The 13967-nt window shown below is 35.7% G+C and overlaps 2 protein-coding genes across 4 annotated transcripts; one reads left to right on the top strand and one right to left on the bottom strand.

Moving 5' to 3' along the window:
• The first annotated feature begins 3176 nt into the window (after nucleotides 1–3176).
• LOC118060547 (F-box protein PP2-A14) lies at nucleotides 3177–5566 on the top strand. The gene is made up of 3 exons (XM_035073776.2): nucleotides 3177–3740; nucleotides 3910–4028; nucleotides 4917–5566. Exons 1-3 carry the CDS (start codon nucleotides 3423–3425, stop codon nucleotides 5335–5337), a joined length of 858 nt encoding a protein of 285 aa, XP_034929667.1. The 5' UTR covers nucleotides 3177–3422; the 3' UTR covers nucleotides 5338–5566.
• A 943-nt stretch (nucleotides 5567–6509) lies between these two features.
• On the bottom strand, nucleotides 6510–13834 carry LOC118060546 (probable transcriptional regulator SLK2). 3 transcript variants are annotated; one of them, XM_035073773.2, is made up of 10 exons: nucleotides 13686–13834; nucleotides 11840–13018; nucleotides 11490–11621; nucleotides 11178–11226; nucleotides 9708–9922; nucleotides 9555–9623; nucleotides 9111–9211; nucleotides 8413–8506; nucleotides 8249–8318; nucleotides 6510–7718 (listed from the first exon to the last, which is right to left on the bottom strand). In XM_035073773.2, the coding sequence occupies exons 2-10, from the start codon at nucleotides 12770–12772 to the stop codon at nucleotides 6808–6810; spliced, it is 2574 nt and encodes an 857-aa protein (XP_034929664.1). In that variant the 5' UTR covers nucleotides 12773–13018; nucleotides 13686–13834; the 3' UTR covers nucleotides 6510–6807. The 3 variants fall into 3 exon arrangements, with proteins under 3 accessions (XP_034929664.1, XP_034929665.1, XP_034929666.1); XM_035073774.2 differs by having other exon boundaries at nucleotides 11840–12825; nucleotides 13686–13812; XM_035073775.2 differs by having other exon boundaries at nucleotides 11840–12569; nucleotides 13686–13782.
• Between the last annotated feature and the right edge of the window lie 133 nt (nucleotides 13835–13967).

Genomic DNA, 13967 nt, shown 5'->3' with positions numbered 1-13967 from the left:
AAAATACTAAAAACATGTTAAAAACACAAAATTAAATCGAGTTAGATTTATTTATTTTTATTGTTGGAATCCAACAACTTTTCTCTTTCTAACAAGAGATTGAAAAATAATACAAATAAACTCCTATACCAAAAATGATTTTGTTTAAATTTTAAGGAACCTAAATTATATAATTTGTATTATTTTTAAAGTTTAAGTATCTAAGTGTATATTTCATATAATCTTTAGCACGTCATCCATGATTTAGTGTCTTTTTAATTTCAGTCCATATTTTTCTAAATGCAAATTTGCCTAAAAAATCCAAATTAATTAGCCTTGAATTAGGATCTAATCATTCAAAATACACAATGTTTGTTTGTTTGAACAGTATCAGGTTCATAATATACAGCCCACATGTTTTAATATTTTTATTTAATTATCAATTTAATTTCTTGAAACTTGTTGTTCAACACTATTTGTTTTTTTTATTAATAAGAATTGATAGAAACGTGATGAATTAATAAAACATAAATCATCAATATTACTTGTCATATTCAATCCTTTTGATATGTAATTTTTATTGGACCCGCCAAAGATAGAGGGTCGTTGGAACATCATCTGTCTAGGACTCTAGCCAGGAAGTATCAATCCCAACAAATATATTAACCTCAATGACTCATCTGTCTCTCTTTTTGTCCTACACACAGGTGTTCCATATGTGTATGAATTCAATGAATGGCTTGTATTGAGCCAGCCCCACGTCTGATCAAGGGTTCAAAAGTGCTTCACAAACATAATTGTGTATTTGGTGTTATGTTTTAAAAATATTTTTTAAAAATTTTTAATTTTTTTTAATTAATTTTTTATATTTTTAAATCATTTTGATGTGTAGATCTAAAAATAATATTTAAGAATTAAAAAATATTATTAGTATATTTTTTAAATAAAAAATATTTTAAAAAATAACCACACATCAGTGAATAACATAATTTTTCTTCGACTTTCAAGAGAAAGTTTCTCAATTTAGAAATGACGAACTTAAGCTAGTTTAATCTTTGTAATTATTTGATTTCATCCCAGTTGATGATTCCCATGGAAAGAAGAAGGCAGAGCATGAAGGACCATTGGACCAACAAGTCACCATCTTTAGGAAACAAAAGTCTAGCCCATTGGTCAACAGCAAAGCTTGTCTTTGCGAAGGTCCTGGGTTCGATCCTCAAGAGTACCAGCCTGTCACCCCCGCGGTGCCTTACCTGCCTACTGGGCTTGCAGGATGTTCAGTGGGCCCGGGGAATAGTCGTGGTGAGCGTAAGCTGGCCCGGACACCCCGGGTTACAAAAAAAAAAAAAAAATTTATTTCGTGTGCTGTGAACTTTCGATTAATTAAATAGTTAGTCAACAAAGCATTCACTTTAATTTATGTGCTAGCCTCTAGTGTGAAAAGAGCTTGCCATGCATGGGAAAATAGAATTTTGATAAGAAATGGTGCTAGCCTCTAGGCTGGAAATGTTGGACCACATTGAAAGAGCAAACCATAGTGAGCCTCCCCAAGTAAAGATAATGTGTAAATCTAAAAAAAAAAAAAAAGAAACCTTGTTTTATTTTTATGAAAATTAAAAAATGTTGCATTAGAATTGTTTTAGAGATGGGTGATTGAAATTCTTAGAGTTTTAAATAAATTAAAAACAAACCTTTGGGACTGCTATAGTAATGCACCTAAACCATTAGGGGAGATTAATGAAATTAACCAAAAAGATTACTTGGTCATGCTATTTTTTTTTTTAATAAATATGAGTGTTTTTTTTTTAATAAGTTTCTAATTATTATCATATTAGCAATCATAAAACTCGAATTTAAAATTATAAAGAAATTAAATCCTTATTTTTTACTTTTTTTATTTTTTTGTGCCTTGTCATGCATCATTGAAACTTTCATGAATAAAGTTAACAAGCAATTATTGGAGGGCACATAGATAGTACACATTATATGAAGAAAAAAAAAACGTGTGTGAACATTCAAACTAAACAAGTGGGCACCATGTGCAAAGCTCTATGACCTTTCTTTCTTGTGGATTGCAAAGGAACGGTTTTCAGGAGAAAATTCTATATATAGCAACTAAATCTAGTTAGGTAAGTATTACTTTGAATATTGTAAGTAATTAATGTGATTTAATCATTAATTTACTCCATTAATTATCAACTCAAGACTGCCACCCGCCGGAAAACAAAACAAGCTAGCACCATCTTCTTTGAGGGTTCAGTTAAAAAAATTACATCAATTATGAAAAGATAATGAAAAATATTTGTAAGTGATAATATTATTTTCAGATGTAAAAAAGAAGAAAGTAAGAATATTCATAATTAATTCGTTTCATACGTGTAAATTAACCCCTAATTAGTTAATTGTAAAGTGAGAACTAGTCTAAAAATCTTTCACAAAGTATTTGGGCCTTTTTGGATTAAACAAAAATAAACTTCCTTTTACATGTATTAGCTAAAACAATCTTGAATTATTTATAAAAAGTTATTGCTGCAGAAAGCATGGTAGTTGAATTTCCCGATGGTATTTATTCTTTTTTAATTAAAACTAAGATAATAAGAATAAATTAGGGATTAAGTCTAACTTAATGGTAAAAAAAATTAATTAGTTTTAGTTTTTTATTTTTTGTATATATAATTGTGTATTATTTTTTATTCTAGTTCGTCTTTAGCTTTATGACATTAGCATCGATCAATAAAATTCCTCAATTATTATTAAAAAAATATGTGGTGAAATCTTTATTAACTACTTTCACATAAAAAGAAATCCAATATTTTTTTTTCTTCATCAATATCCATTAATTATACACTATATTATCCCTTCTTCTTCTTTTTTTTGCAATTTTTTTATAATTTAAATCTACCTATCACTTGTATCAATCCCCACACACATTCCTCTCTTGATATCTATCCCCAAAAAGAATTCAAAAAGTAAAGTCCCAATAGAAATCAATATTATTCTCCAATTGACTTCAAAATATAAGTGAGTATATATATATATATATATATATATATATATATATATATATGGATTGGTTGGTTTCCCAAACGCCACAAAACCGTGTGTGGATAATAATATGACATATTATTCCCTAATATATATATATATTAATCCTTTGAATTAATTAAAAGAAATTAAAAACAGGTTTTTCAATTTTACTTTATCCCTTTTTCTCCCTGCAAGGCTTCTACAACTCCCATCTTTCTCTCTCTCTGTCTCTCTTAAAATCCAAATTCATACCTCTCTCATACACATGAAGAAAAAGGTTATACATCTTTCTTCAATCTCTCCTCCAAATAGCCAAATGACTTACTACCTCCTCCTCTACCTTTAAACACTTGGATTTCTTGATATCAATCTAGGGTATCTTCTTGTTTCTTTTCTTGGATTTTCTCGCTCTCTTTATGGGAGCTGGCTCGTCTAGTTTGGCCTTGGAAAGTGAGGGAGGTTCTTCTCCATTAAGACCTAATCTTGATGATGTCCCAGAAAGTAGTGTCGCTTCTATTCTCATGCACCTGGATCCTCCTGAGATATGCAAACTAGCCAAGGTGAACAAGACTTTTCATGGTGCTTCTTTGGCTGATTTTGTGTGGGAAACAAAGCTTCCATCAAACTATAAGTATCTTGTAGAGAAGATTTTAGGTCAGAGTCCTGAGAGTTTGAGCAAGAAAGAGATCTATACAAGATTGTGTCAACCTAATTGCTTTGAAGATGGCACTAAGGTATATATATCTATATATCCCTCTGATCTCTTTTTTTTTTTTTTTTTTTTTCTTTTTTGCATTTTTTTCAAAATGAAATAAAATAGATCGCAAATGAGTTAGTTAATTATATGCTATATCTCTTGTCTAATATTTAATGATAAATCTTCGCATGATTAATTTTCTACAGCAAGTTTGGTTGGATAAAAGTAGTGGCAAGATTTGTGTAGCTGTTTCTTATAAGGCATTAAGGATAACTGGGATAGATGATCGAAGATATTGGAATCATATTTCATCTGAGGAATCCAGGTTAAATATTTATATATTCTTTATTTTTCTTTTTGGAGTTTCTCTATATATATCAAGTAAGATTCATGATCTATCGAAGGCTTCATGATGCGCAGCAGTAAGATTTATGGGATTTTGGATTTAAATTACTACATCAAAAATCGAGTAAATTCAAGTGAAAAGAGGTCTGTGCAAGTTTGTGGTTATCTAGCTATGAACATATAAATTTATAATTTTTTTTAAGACAATAAAAATGGACCCCAGTTTTCCCTGATCGAGATAGTATTAAAACATACATCTGAGATCTGACCAGTAGCAGGCGATTTCTTAACTCTACAATTAATCCCCAGAAAACAGTGCAACCAGTTGACGAAAATAATGACTTTCAAGTACTAATTCGCAAGATGGAAAAATATTTATAATATTGAAGACTTTATGCCAAGGTTTTCTTGCCTTGACTGCTGTGAGAAATTAAATACTCTCTTTGGATGCCTTGTGTGCATGACTAAAATAATGATGGAACTTGGATGGTAATCTTTTCACCGTTTAAAGGTGTAATAGAGTTTGTTTTTTAAAATTTATTTTTGATATTAATATATTAAAAAAATTCAAAAATAGTAGAAAATAATAATTTAAAACTAAAAATAATTAGAAACATGAAACTTATCTTTCATCACGGTCCATATATAGAATTGAATAAAATTCGTTAAATATCTAGCTTCCAATGTTTCTAATTTGATGAACCCAAAAACACACTATTATTTTTTTTCAATGAATAGGGAAAATGTCTTCCAAAATCTTGGGGTTTTCAGCCATAAAAAAATATTACTATTATTATTATAGTAAGAACTAATTCAAAGTTACAAAAATGCAAGAACTAATTTAGAACTAAATATTGTTGCCATGTAGGTTCAACACAATTGCGTATCTTCAACAAATATGGTGGCTTGAAGTAGTGGGAGAATTGGAGTTTGAATTTCCAGCAGGAACTTATAGCCTATTCTTCAAGCTCCAACTGGGAAAAACCTCGAAAAAATTTGGCCGACGAGCCTGTAATGTCGATCAAGTTCATGGTTGGGGTGTTAAACCGGTCCGATTTCATCTTTCAACGTCGAACGGCCAGCAAGCCTCATCAGAATGCTACTTGCATCAACAAGGAAAGTGGGGGCATTACCGTGTTGGTGATTTTGTTGCTGACAACAAAAATACCCCAATGAAGCTCAAATTTTCCATGATGCAGATTGATTGTACACACACTAAAGGTGGTGTGTGCTTAGATTCTGTGTTCATATGTCCTAGTGAATTTAGAGAAAAGTTGAAGCAATTTTAAGGCAAATTAAATCTTAATTTGTAGGTAGGATTGGTCTTGAGATGTTACGTAGTAAAGAAATATATTAGGGGGGCAGCTTTAGCTGAAAAATGAAAATGGTGGGCTAGTTTTTTGGGGTCTACAAATATTGTATTCTTGTGAATCAATGTAGATTTTGGATTGATCATGTTCATTTGTTTGTGAAACAATAATGAAGGATGATTATAATATTGTAGATTTGTATGCTAAACTCTCGCCTGTATTATTGGCATCTAATTATCTTCTAAATAAATACAGAGTATAAGTAATCCATTACAAGAAGCATCAACCAATTGGAGAGACAGATCACATACTCAGATAAAATGCCACAATCTTTTCTCTCTCGCAATCTCGTTGTGAAAAGATTCAGAGGACAATAAATTGTAGAGACAGAATCCTTAACTAGAGAAAGTGAAACTCTTTGAAGAAATATATGGTTTCTTTACTTGAGAGATGGTTGTTATCATGGGGATTTCACTAAACTGGCGGTCATCTAGGCCCAGTGGGTCCTGTTGTGTCTTCGAGTTTGGGCATAATAGCAACGGGGACGGGTGGCGACCGACTGATTTGGAAGATAGTTCTGTCACTTTATGCTCCTTTGGCATTCTTATCCACTGGCATTCTACTGGTTAGGAAGATTAGGGCTTTGCCAGTTGGCCCACCAGTTTATTGCCACGTCAGTCATTAGCGTTAATCTTAATTTTTAAACACCAAGGAACGTTAATCAAACAAAACCTGAATGAGCTAGTGGAGTGCCACCACTTTGGTTCCAATCCTTTTGACGAGGCGGATAAGGTGAGTTGCAGGCCGCTGCGTCAAACCCTAGAAAGAGGGCAAGATGCTGCCCAACAAATGAGAGGTGGGGGGAGCATTTATCTGGTTCCGGTAAAGATAGGAGGAGCTTGGATGGGATAAGATTGATGTGGATTTCTGTGACAAATCCCATCAGCCATGCCCTAAAAGAGGCAGTCACTTTCCAATGCTCTACAAATGAATCATAGGCATCTTATTTTGAAGCGAGTTGGGAGCATTTCAGCACAAAGTAGGAAGAACATGGCAATCCACCCAAGGCAGGATAAGTGGCTAAAAGCCATAAAGGATGATGTGGCCCAAAATCCTTATAGATTACATTCTAGACAAGCTTCAATACAATATTGGAGAACTCATTTAGATATCATATTTCCTGTTCCAGTTTTTGTCCAATAGATTACACTTGCAAGACTTGATTAAAAAAATCCCTAAAAAGACAAGTTGATGAGAAGGCAAAAGAAGAACAAAAATAGAGAAAGCCTAAGTACCTACTAAAGTGCAAGTGCCTGATGCCACAACAAATTCCATAATTAGAAAAAGCTTGGGAGGTAGGGGAGAAAGCAGATATTTGAATATTCTGTACAAATACAGATGGCCAACACTCGCTCATTTGAGAGCAAATAGCTGGTCCACCTCTGTTAGTCATGCCTTCCAACCATAGCCCATGTTATCATCAAGGTCACTGTTAAAAAACCCATTTTCAGTGAACTCGTGGGCAATATCGCTAACAATGTCGTCCTGCAGATGAAGATTCTGAGGCAAATCTGGTACTTTCTGGTTAAACCCACTGTTGCCACCAGCTGCCGAAGAATCACTGTTTGCAGGAGCTTTAAAACTGTTGCTCTGGCTTGGTGCAGGTCCTCCTGCACTTACTGACACAGTGGAAGCAGTTGGTGCCGTTGCCAAACTGTTGCTTCCAAAACCTAGTCCGTTCCTTGCCAGACCACCATTCCCACTCTGCCGAGAAATGGAATGTTGTTGGACTCCTCCCCCACTGTTATTGGACATTTCCTGCAGCAGTTGGTGGATCATCTGTGGTTGCAATGTCTGGTTGCCATGGGAGGATCGAGGAAGGCTCTGTTGGAGTAAGCTATTAGAGCTCAATGAGCGCTGCTGCAGCTGCTGGGGCTGCTGGGGAGGTGGATGTGGACTTGAAAAGCCACTCACAGGTAAATTCTGCATGGATCCTGGTATGAAATTAGCACCTCCTTGGAAGTTTGAGGATGGACTCTGATTAGAATTACTGAATGGTGAAGCAGCCTCCTGTTGAAGTGAGCAGGAGTTTGAATTCATCGAGTTCTGTCTCATGAGCAGGTTTTGGTAGTTTGTTAATGCCAAAGCAGCCTGCGCCGAACCACTCAAAGCACCTCGACCAACCATTTGATTGTTGCTATTGACATGATTGTTTATTCCAGGATGTAATGCCATCAGCTTATTGAGGGTGTTCCTATCAGTTGGCAGACCTTGAGCACTTGCTAACTGCTCCATTTCCTGCATTTTCTGCATCTGGAGCTTAGCTGCAGTGGCATGTCGAGGATAACTTTTCAAGCCCTCTGCAGACATGGATTCACATCAGGTCTTTATGCAGTCTATGATTGAAACAACATTTTCTCATGACAAAAATTAGCAGGCAACAGAAAAACAAAGCAGAATAGTCAAAACGCACAAAAATGAACCGAAAATTGTTAGCTGTCTAAGAACTAAAATAATAAGGATTGTGTAAAAGAAATGAAACCAAACAGGGCCAGTTTCTGATAAAATCATCTGAGGTAGTGACCTTCATGTTGAATGCAAACATCAGAAAAATCTTAATAAGAAAATTCCTAGCAGCAGGTAAGGCAAATATATCAACACTAGACGGCCTTTCATACTAAAGAAAATTACAACACAGATCATTGCAAATAATAAAGGAAGAAAGAAAAGTAGAAGCCAAAACAGACAAAACACTCCAATTTTTCTCAACCACAAGATATTAAACTTGAGAAAGCACTGAACTGCATAACAAAATTTTATTCTAAGGAAACCTTCTAGGATAGGGTAGAACACACAAAATGGAATAACACCAGCCACAAAAGGAATTTACCAATAGGTCCAGCTTTCTGCTCCCGACAGAAATCAATCAGATCCTTCATGCTGTTGACAACCTCAGATATCTGTCACACATTGAAGTAAAAATCATAAAACAAAGTAATTTGTAATTCTTCTATCAGTATAGAAATTCAGACCAAGAAAGTGTGAAAGTTATACCTGCAGGCACCGGACATATCTTTTGGAAAAACCCAAATCATTCAGTGACTGCAACTCTAAACTCTTTGCAAGCTGGCGACCAGCTGTCAGAACCCTTTATAAAAGATCAATGTTGGATCAGTATTTAACGGCTAACCATAATTATAATCCATTCCTTTGCAAACCAAATATTATTTGATAAAGCCTCAATTAAAATTTTAAAGCTCATTCAAGAGTTGAGACACTGTTTTGTGAATGTCATGCCTGAGGAAAGCTATATGGTTTAATGCTCCACTAGAAAATAAAAGATTTATGAGGACCACTGTCTAGAAAGGTAACAGTCTCAGCTGCAAGTTCTAGTCTACAGATTCAAATCTTGAGAGACTTCATCCAAAATGCTCAAGGACACCCAAATTCTCTCTCCACAACTTTCATTTATCCAGTATCAACACTAGATACCTCAAGCACTCATTGTATCATATGAATAGGGGAGCTTGAGTTAGCAAAACAACATAATTATGTCCATCAAAACAACAGGAACATGTCAAATGCTTTTTATTTCAGGAAATATAGCCTCAGGGATGGGGTCTGTGTGGACCTAAACTCATTAACATTGGAGTGTATTAACTTTATGAGTCAACAAGCTTCAGCCAGAAAGCTTGCATAAGCAGCACCAAATTGTATTAAGAAAGAATTAAGAGAATGCTCATTTTACTTACATATTGCTGTTTGTTTGCAAATCCTGTTGAGAAACCCCATCAGATCCGCTTTCAGCAATAGTGCTCTGGCATTTCTGTGCAACCTGGAGCAACTGATTCACCTGCAAAAGCACTCACTAGGTTGAAGTTAAAAATGCATCTACAACATTCAAAATTGAAGAGGGCTCACATCACTGTGACGAATGATGTGCAATCCAGTAATTGCTATCTAGAACTTCACAGGTGTTATTGAAGATCCACCGCGCTTATCCTTGAATGCTTTGGATTAAGAGCATTCACAACCAAACAAAGAGATGACTATTTCAGCCTCTATTTCTCTATTCATTTTCTCATGTTTTTCTTTGGTTAGGGTAACTGTGATGGATCATCTCTAGGAAGCATCACTCCAGAAAAACAAAGAGCTAGTGGGACTTTCCAATGAACACAATGTTTCAAACACAGTACCTGTGGTGCAACCACCCTCCGTGGAAGAAGTTCTTCATGGCGCCGAGCACAAAATTCCCATGACAATATCTAAAAATGAATAGAAGTACTAGCCAGTTATTAAGAATTTTATAAATTATCAATACTTGTATCAGAAACAGTGTTCATATTGACCTTTAATTCAGGGGTGAATATAATACGAAGCTGACCCTCACGAACAACACGAAGTTGCTCATACACACTCTCTTGGACTGCTTTTGCATACTCCAGCATCATTAATCCAGAAGGCAATCTAAATTCACGTGGCAAGTCCAAAAACAGAAGCTCATCAATGACACCACTTCCAAACTTGATTTCATTAAGCCTAGGGAGTACTTCAAAAGTTGCCTCTGCAAAAAATAACCCATAACAAGCTCGGAGTTAAATCTCCAGAATAAATGAATCACAAGGATGTTCCAAGTTACAGTGGTTATTTCTAAGTTGAGGGTTGAACAGGAGCTAGATAGTAGCCCTAAGAGTATTTTATGACGAGCAAGAAATATGGAATCATCATGTTATCATGTTAACATTCCTAAAAACAATGAAGAAAAGAACCAAAGCACACATTTTAGCTTTTTAGCTAATGAGCTGCAGATGGCTCTTAGATGATGTTCATAGTTTTTTTCATCTACTAAAATGTAGATATTTGAATTTAATAGCCTTAAAAAAGGTGGCCTGTGGAGAGCGCAACAAACCGCCATCAAAGCTCTTAAACAAGTCAACTTAAAATAGGCAGAAGAAATCTGAGGAAAAAATAACCACCGGTGAGAATTTAAACTTGGGGCTCATCCTGAACAACCCAACTCAGCTAACGCCCAAGGAAAATAAATTAACCAGAAAATCAAAGCACCCAGATATGTCCCATTCCTTTTTATGAATGACCCTCATAGCAGATAGCATATATCATACAAGTGCACAAAAAACATACCAAGAGAATGATTATAGATGAAAATTAGGGCCAAAAAGTTGAGTAACCAAAATATTGAACCAGAAACAAACATTAAACATCAAAAGAGCAACAAAAATAAAAAGAGAGGGGGGGGGGAAAAAACTTTTATCAGTCCTGTCATATCCCGACTTTTCACCCCATGCAATCCAGATTTGGAACCCATGCCTGTTTCGTTTCATGTCAACAATTATGCTTGATAACCAATGGGAATATGAATTCTCAATTTGAATGTGAAAATAAATTGAAGTTGAGATTATACCATTTGTTTGCATCAACACTCCAATTGACAAGCAATAGTTCGATAAAAGAAAATTGAAGTCGAGATTATGCTTTGTTAATCTTGTCTCCCATAGATCTATGTATACATTACACTGTATTGACTTCCATAAAATCATGTAGGGTCAACTCCGATAGTGATCAGAGTTTGACAGTGTTTACACAAGATACTCATATTACAAAAATGATTGCACAGAGTAAAAGCATTCAGTAAACTTATGAAGCTAAATTATCTCACACTAACATGCCATTCTTTCCAAAATCAAACCAGTAATTTTCAATGTCATTTTTTACATGAACAAAATTCCAAGAATTAGAGTATAGGGGTGATAATGTTGGGGCACATCATCCATTACTACAAAGCATCACAATTCCCTTACCAAAACCTCTTCCAGACTTGGAACCACAAAGGTCACACTGCCATGCCTCCTGAAAAAAGAAAAAAAGAACTGTTACATGCAAGTGATGACAACATAATGTCTATAAATAAACAAGTGATGACTGAAGCTACTAAATCTATTGCTTGCTCTTAACCAAAATATGAAATCACCGGAGAAAATGGAAAAACTAAAACTCAACATCAGGAAAAATAATAGAAATCTATTCACTTGTATCAGTAAGGAGTCCAATGACTTGTCAGTAAAAGTTAAATAGAAAAACTTCAGTAACAGGAAAAGGACAAAAACACTGACCATAGCTGCCTGGGGGAAAACACCAAGTGCATGATGCCCAACATTCTCATATAACGACAAGCACCACCTTTTCTTTGCACGAGGAGAATAGTACTCTGAGACAAATTTACGCCAATATGCAATAGTGTTCTCCTGTTAAAATAATAAAAGTCCATGACAAGATTAAAAACACATTTGTGCTTCAGGAACTGCTTAATTAAAATGAATTTATATATTGGGCGATAAGTATATGAGCATACATATTTACCCAGGGAAAGCATGAATTTAGTATGACATCAGAATGCCACAAAAATTAATAACAAGGAAAAGGATATCTGCTATAGAGTTATTAAACAACAGCAAGAACTTACAGCAAGCCGTTGCCGCTGATGATATAGATATTGCATCAACCGACGGGCACAAATACCCCCATCAAAGGGACGCTTTAGGGAAGATGCTGGTTGCATGGCCTGTTGTTGCATTTGCTGCCTCAAATGCATTTGCTGTTGCTGCTGCTGCTGCTGTAACTGGGCTCTCTGCAGCGGTGGCATAGATTGGAGAAGTTGATGCTGCTGTTGCCTCAGTCTATGTTGATGAATCAAGTTTTGTAGCTGCGGGTTTCGGTTTGGCAGCTGCATGGAGTCCTGCCTTTGCAGCAGTTGCTGCAACAACTGCTGCTGCAGAATATCTTCCTGCTTGATATCCAATCTTGGCTTCTTTTGCACTTGCGATAGATTATTATGGTCTTGAAGAAAGGATCCCTGGCCTCGTGGACCCATGGGAAGTGAAACTTGCCCAATTTGTGATGTGGGCAAGGATGTAGCACTTGAAGCACCGTGTTGTTGCTGCTGATTCTGCAGAACCTGCTGGACATTTCGGTCCTGATGGTTGCCCTGCTGCACCACAGAGGACCCATCAACAACTGACGAGCCTGAAATGCTTATATTATTGGATGAAAAAGACATAGGTGATGCTGGCAAGCGCATATATGACTCTGTATTGATACTTGCGCTTCTCTGCAAATGAGGACCTCCAGAAAGCGCTGAATTTGCATCAGTCACCAAAGAACTCGCCCCAACACTCGGTCCGGAGTTTGCCACACTGTTCAAAACCGCATTATTCATGTCCCCAGAAACCGGACCCAAATTGGGTCGCCCGGTTCCAGGAATCGAATTTGATGAGTTGCCAAATGATGAGCTCAAGCGAGAGTTAACTAAACCCTGGGACTGCCCATCCCCTTGGAAGAAAATTCCAGAACTTGAGGAAGATTGGGCTAAAGCTCCAGCCACTCGAGAAGGTACCATACCAGGCACCGACCCTTGGTGGCCAGAATCTAAGTAGCTCTCCAGGGCCAGCCCTGACCAATTTTTTCAATACTAAATATCCTTAAACCCCTCAGTAATAATAAAATTATAAAACCAAAACCCAGATCAAAATTATAAAACCCACAAAAACCACAAAATATAATCAACAATTCGGGCGTCACCAACCAAATTTGAACCCAATATTTTTGTGATCTGTTTCAGCTTTCAACAATTTCTTGTAGGGATCTAAAACAAACAATATAACTCTACATCAGCACTAGCAAAAAGGAAGAACACCAAAAAGAAAACAACAATGAAGACTAATTTCAATTACCACAATTTCAAGAGCCAGCTTATCCCTGAAAAAACCCTAATTACCTCACAGAAAACCTAATCCTTGGCTAAATTTAGTAACAATTACAACACTACCTAAGCCCCAAAAAAAACCAAATTTAATCATCTTTTATTAAACCCCCCTTCAACCACAACTCAGAAAACCTAATTTCCTAAATTATCCCCAAGAAAACCCTAACTTTTTTAGCTAAGCTTTAGCTACAACAACCACACTACCTAGCTAAAACCCAAAAAGACTCTTAAATTTATCACGTAAAACCCCTATAATCACTAATTACATGTCATTAACAACTAATCAAGCTTAACCACGACTTAATTACTCACATTCAAAATCAAGAACTCAAAAAGATCCTCACTTTAATCAAAATCAAGCTCTTAATTGTCGCTTAAAAATCAAAAGATCAAAAAATAGAACAGACACAAAAAAAAGGTTGCTTTTTTTAGCTCAGAAGATCAAAAAACAAAAAAAAAATCAAAAAAAGAAATTTACTTCAAATAATAATTTGTTTTCCAGGAAAATAAATACTTAATAAAATCAAAAGATTACTTTGCTACTGACCTTGAAACGGCAATCTGGATAAAGCGAAACGCAGAATTTTTTTGGCTAATTCAGAAACCGAAAATCAGAGAGAGAGAGAGGAGAGCAGGGAAGGAGCTGATTATATACCTAGCGGGAATTGAAGCACAGAGAATGACCGGCTGTACTGGTAAGGGAATGTGTTGACGGGTTTTGCCAGTGATAATTGGACACGTGCTGGTTTTTGGAGTGGGGAACCGTAATCTATTTTTTGATCGCGCGGGGTGACGCGCGGTTGGGGATGATGTGGCGTGGTTTTATTGG

Source organism: Populus alba, chromosome 12 (genome assembly GCF_005239225.2).
Source record: "Populus alba chromosome 12, ASM523922v2, whole genome shotgun sequence".
NCBI lineage: Eukaryota > Viridiplantae > Streptophyta > Magnoliopsida > Malpighiales > Salicaceae > Populus > Populus alba.
This window is presented reverse-complemented; position numbering and strand designations above follow the sequence as displayed.

Excerpts from the sequence above, each read along its gene's own strand:
- LOC118060546 (XM_035073773.2), bottom strand. The coding sequence starts at position 12,772 with ATGGTACCTTCTCGAGTGGCTGGAGCTTTAGCCCAATCTTCCTCAAGT. Across the intron at positions 9,212-9,554 it reads GGAGGGTGGTTGCACCACAG|GTGAATCAGTTGCTCCAGGT; the intron begins GTACTGTGTTTG and ends GTGCTTTTGCAG. Across the intron at positions 8,319-8,412 it reads GATATGTCCGGTGCCTGCAG|ATATCTGAGGTTGTCAACAG; the intron begins GTATAACTTTCA and ends AATGTGTGACAG.
- LOC118060547 (XM_035073776.2), top strand. The coding sequence starts at position 3,423 with ATGGGAGCTGGCTCGTCTAGTTTGGCCTTGGAAAGTGAGGGAGGTTCT. Across the intron at positions 3,741-3,909 it reads GCTTTGAAGATGGCACTAAG|CAAGTTTGGTTGGATAAAAG; the intron begins GTATATATATCT and ends AATTTTCTACAG. Across the intron at positions 4,029-4,916 it reads ATTTCATCTGAGGAATCCAG|GTTCAACACAATTGCGTATC; the intron begins GTTAAATATTTA and ends GTTGCCATGTAG.